This window comes from Symphalangus syndactylus, chromosome 8, assembly GCF_028878055.3.
Source record: "Symphalangus syndactylus isolate Jambi chromosome 8, NHGRI_mSymSyn1-v2.1_pri, whole genome shotgun sequence".
Lineage (NCBI taxonomy): Eukaryota > Metazoa > Chordata > Mammalia > Primates > Hylobatidae > Symphalangus > Symphalangus syndactylus.
Window position 1 is genome coordinate 115,841,029 of NC_072430.2, and position 5,220 is coordinate 115,846,248.

Consider the following 5,220-nt stretch of genomic DNA (forward strand, 5'->3'; position numbering starts at 1 on the left):
AAAGACTTTGATTTTCTAGGGGTGGCCACTTGTGAGAGGTCAAACAAATGGCAGATAAAGGCTAGTTAGTAAGGCTTGCTAACTGTAGACTCTCCTGGTGCTATCTCCAGGCCCAAAATGGATCTAAAGTAGTCTTCAGTAGTTAACCTGTGTTATCCCTGGTAGAAGGAAGAGGTAGGACGATATCTTTTTTCTTTGTAAATCTATGTCCTGCTTTTAGGCAAGAGAGGAAGGGCAGAGAGCTTTTCTGCATCTGCTTCTTAAGTGCCTCCAGCTCAACAAAATTCATATACCAAAGAGATATATTTTATTTTGGTGTGGTATATTCTGGTCTTCCACAGAGTCAAAGAATATAGCCATGGAAAGAAGTTTGGAATTCATCTTAAGTATAAAGTCAGATTACTAAAGGGCATTACGTAGGGGGAGTGATAAATCCTATTCAAATTTTAAACTGATTATTCTCACTGCTATGCAAACAAACGAATAAACAAAAAATGCTCGAAGATGGGTAAAAGCGACAGGTCAAGGGCCAGAGGGGAGGAGGGAGGTATCTGGGTGTTGGAGTGGGTGTTTGTTAAATTGATGCTAAATCAGCATGTCAAATTAATAGAATCATGCTAACAATAAATGTTGGCAATTACAATTGATGACAAGAAAAATCAATATTTATTGAGTGCAAGCTGCCTTATGTTTTCTCCATCAAATTTACACAAGCTTATAAGTGTGTTAGAATGAGCTCATTTTTTTTTTATCCAAAATGTGTTTATTGAGATGATTTCCCCACTCATCTTGATTCAGAGTGCTTTTAGTGCTGCTTCATCCTGAAGGAACATCCTCTGTAAATCTTGCTTTTCCTCCTGTAGGCAAGTGGAGGACAGTGGAGCACCCAACACACAAAACTACCGTTTGTGCATAGCTAAAGACCGTGGTGATTTTATAGCATCCTGGGCATTTCACATCCCTGAAGTAGGAACTGGGGCTCTGCACCAGGCATTTCTTCTTGTGTTTCCTATTCTCCTCTTCTGGAGAGGGATGAAAGAGATCTTTTGCAAGAAGCATGTTCTCGTGGGTAGGTCATCACCACCAGAAAGGTAGAATGAACTTATTTAACAGTTAAAAAAAAAATTAACTCAGACAGTTTGGCTAAAGTCACATCGCGATTAGCTGAGATTCAAACCAGACAGTAGGATTACGAAGCTGGTACTCTCATATGTGTAAATTTAATTAATTAACAAGAATTGTTGAGAACCTACTGCATGCAAAGTCATACACTGTTTCTCAAGAAAAGGAAAACAAATGAAAATGGAAAAAATCTTATAATAGGCTTTTGTTTACTGTTATGTAATAAAAACATTGAACAAGATTTTTTTTTCTGTAAAAATAACAGAATATAAAACTATTTCCAGGCAAGGTGTCAGAGTCCTATCAGCAGAGAGTGGTTGGCTCATGGGTAGTAAGAAGAATTTACCAACAATAGTATAGGTTTGAAAAGGAAGGTTTTATTAGATAAAAAGAACGCTCTAGCAGAGTGCAGTGGGGCACTTAGGCAAGAGGACTGAGTGTGCTGCAGTGGATTTTCCTTAGAGATATTTATGAACCTTAAAGCAGAAGCTTAAGGGTAATGTGGATCACATTAGTCACACAGGTCATGGTAAATGATTACATTTGTACACATTTTGGTGTCTTAATGTCAGCAAGAGTTGCACAGTGAATTTTGACATGCATTCCACAGATGTATAGAAATTCTAGTTACTTGTAAATTTTTGGAAACAAAATGTGAAATATCAGATGCCCACTTTAGATAATAGGGAAGTCCAATTACTTCTAAATTCTTCAGATAAGGAGTTTTGCCTCTGGATGGTCTGCTTGATAGCCACCTGGTGGACTTTGCTCTGCTCATTTTTCCCCTGACAAGTATCTTGGTCAAATCTTTGACCCTTTATAATCCCCTATGCTCATGTCCACCTGCTGCCTACCAGGGTCTCAAGAAAGGGAAAATAGCATAGTGAAGATGAGCATTGGGTCTGTCTGGCTGCTTCCTGCTGAAAGGGGCTGTGGAGGGGATATGTTTTGTTTTCCCCTTTTTTGTTCTCTGTCATGAAGGGAATGAAGGGTCATGAAAAACTTGTTCAAAGTGGGAAGACTAGATTCCATCAACAGGCCCCACGTAAGTGGAAATTCCTGTTGCCAGCTGGTATTGGGATTGCATAGTCATCTGCAGGTGGAATTGTTGTTATCTGGAAGATATAAACTTAACTAGCACATTAAAAAGGCAGGGACCGTATATTAAGAAAAGAATGATTAGGAATAAATGTCCAAGGAATGGGAGAAGCAAAGTGATTTTTGGAAACCAATCAGGATTTGGGTCCAGTCTTGGTTACTTTGGGAAAGTATGTGTAGCCATTTGGCTTGTTTGAAAATGTCTTAGACGCTAGTTTCCACTTCTCTAGACACATTAATATAGGCAAAACAGGTTTTGTTGATGACAGCACAGACTCCTCCTTGTTCAGCTAGGAGGTAATCTAGAGCTTGTCTATTATCTAAAACCATTCCTGCTAGTGAGCCTAAAGACTTTCCTAGCACTGATGGACTTGAGCCAGTTTTTGCTAAGGCTATTTTAAGGGAGGCAGTAAGTTCCTGTAGTGTGATTTCATGGTAAGCAAAACCTCCCCAAAAGTTGGGAGTTGTAACAGTTCCCATAACTCCAGTCACAATAAGTCCTAGAGCCCTTTTTCTTTTAGAATGAGATTTTAGATTGGAAGCTATGTTCAAGATAGTGATTTGAGCAGGATCTATTTTACCCAGAATATAATCACCAAAATGAAGAGAATTATCAAGGTAGGATAGGACCAAAGCTTGAAAAGGGTTTAAATAATTATCAGCAGTATGGCAAAGCCATAATAACCTAGAAGGGGTGGGTAATACAATGTGATTGGTTTGATTTAAATATTGGGAAAAAGGGAAGGGGGTCTTTTGACAGTTTTTGAGAGGCCTCATACATGAGGAAAAGTTATGTTTATGTCCCAGTGGGAGAGGTTTAAAACTAGAGTGGTGCATGAGCAATGAATAGAATATAAAATAAGTGGCACAATCATTATTTTCCACATTGGTTATATCATTACAGTAACATACATGAAGGGTATTGGGAAAAATTGCCTTGCAAATAAAAATCTACTGCAAGTTGAACAATTGTATGTGGGTTTTAAGTAATGATAGTTGGATAAAGAGTAAGTGAATTGAGGATAATATAAAATTGAAGGATATTGCTAAATTGAATAGTTTTGACAAGTGTTTCCATTAAGCTCTTCTGGAGCACGTAAGTAAGTGAAAAGGGAGGTGAAGAAAAGTAGATAATAAAGACAGCAAAGGTTTCTGGAAAAAAAGGTTAGTGTTACCTGGTTGTTTATGAAACAAGAATCATAGATCTTCCAAGGGCTCACAAGTGTGAGTGGGCCGGCGTTGGTGCGGACTTTATGCAGAAAGATAGATCCCAGGGGAGAGTCCCTATAATTTAACAGCCGTAGGAGAGGTTGGGATGATTTGAAGGAGTCTAGTCTAGAAAGCCCGAAGGAGTTTTCTGTTTGGAGGTAAAGTTTTTAAATATACCCAGTCCCCCCGGTTAACAAGAGGGCTTGTTTCTGACAAGGAGCGGTCAAGTTTTGGATGATATTTGTCTTCGTATTCAGTAATGGCCTGGATAGTTTTCCCCAATAAGACAACAATTATAACTCAAAACCCTTAGCTTTTTCTTTCCTCTTATTATCCATGGGACTTTTAACAGGTCTACTTTAGTCCTATGTCTCCAAGATAGCTTCAAAATTCTACATAGAGGTGATTAAGGAAGCCACGTAAATCTACCAGGTGTCACCCTTACGAATTCCTAGCTAGATGATTCGGGCCTCTCAGAAAGGTAGAAATGGATAGGAGATAGTGGAGGAAATCAAGCCATGATCTAAATAAAGTACCATTGATTTGCTAGTAGCTCTGTTAAAGCTCTTTTTGTTGGGTGACTAAACAACATGGGCACTAGTCAGGAAGATGAATTAGTATCCTTATGGTTACACAAGTAAGTCACCTTTTGATCCAAATCAGGAACATTCATGCTCTATATACCCAGCCACCTTGTTATTTACCTGGATAGGTGTGAGAGAGGAAAAATTCATTTTGTATTCTAATCATACCCTTACCCTGTTAGCACATCTTTTAATTCACAGGCCCTTGCTTTTTGTTTGCTTGCTTGATTTTTTTTTTTATTTCAGAACTAAATACGTTTTTGACATTTGTACCCTTTTAACTCCAGCTAGTCATTTAACAAGGCAAATTATTCTCAGCATCAGAAAGGACAGACAGGCATATTTGCCTTCTCAGACCTTCCACCGGGGCACTCATAGCAGGGTCCATTAGCACATCAGCTGTTCTCCATACCTTTAGCTACAAAAGCATCACAGTTTCAAATGGTACCTTGGAGTGTACAAACCCACTGCTCAAAAGCTCAGACGTTTTCAGTAACACTAGGTTTCATCTTCCTTTCCCTACTTCCTGCCCCTACTTCACATCCCACTCTGGGAAGATAGCCCCAGTGGAAATGTTTTCTTTCTGTTTCAACCCCCCCACTTCTATGAAATTAATTAAATGATGTCATGCTTCATTTTATCTGATTTGGAAGCAATTCATCACCCTTTTGCTGGTTGTATTAGTCCAAGCGATCAGCATATTAATTCATTTGTGAGAATAAGCTCAAGGGTAATTACAGTGAGGAGGTTTAATGCCTAAACGTGTTAATGTCTGTAATCAGAAGTATTTTCTCAGTGTGGAACAATTGTTAGACAATTACTGTCGGATATGATTGCCCTGGTAGACAACAGACGTGGTGTCAAGAGGGAAATAGCAAAAGCTTGTTTTGCAAGTACTGTATTATCAGCAAGTTCTCTCTTTTTCCCCCTACAATATTTTCTAAGATGTTCAGCTTATGTATAGCCATCCTTGTACTTACTCTCTACATTGTTGATTAAGTTAAAAAGTTGTATTTGTTATGTAAAAGGATCACAGGAGACAGCTTGATACTTTCTGAAAGTCTTACCCTTTTCTTATTCTTTCTCTCCTGGTGCTTTGATTTTTATTTGCATAAAATTACCAACTTAATCACTGCCTTTTATTTCCTAATATGCCCCAGAGCCTTCATTACCTAATTTTTTCCTGTAATGAGAAGATTCTTAGGTC

General features: G+C 38.4%; 1 protein-coding gene across 1 annotated transcript; it reads right to left on the reverse strand.

Annotated features, from left to right (window-relative positions):
• Positions 1–816: 816 nt before the first annotated feature.
• LOC129487248 (small ribosomal subunit protein eS27-like) lies at positions 817–1,059 on the reverse strand. Its single transcript, XM_055287852.1, has one exon. It carries the CDS (start codon positions 1,057–1,059, stop codon positions 817–819), a length of 243 nt encoding a protein of 80 aa, XP_055143827.1.
• Between the last annotated feature and the right edge of the window lie 4,161 nt (positions 1,060–5,220).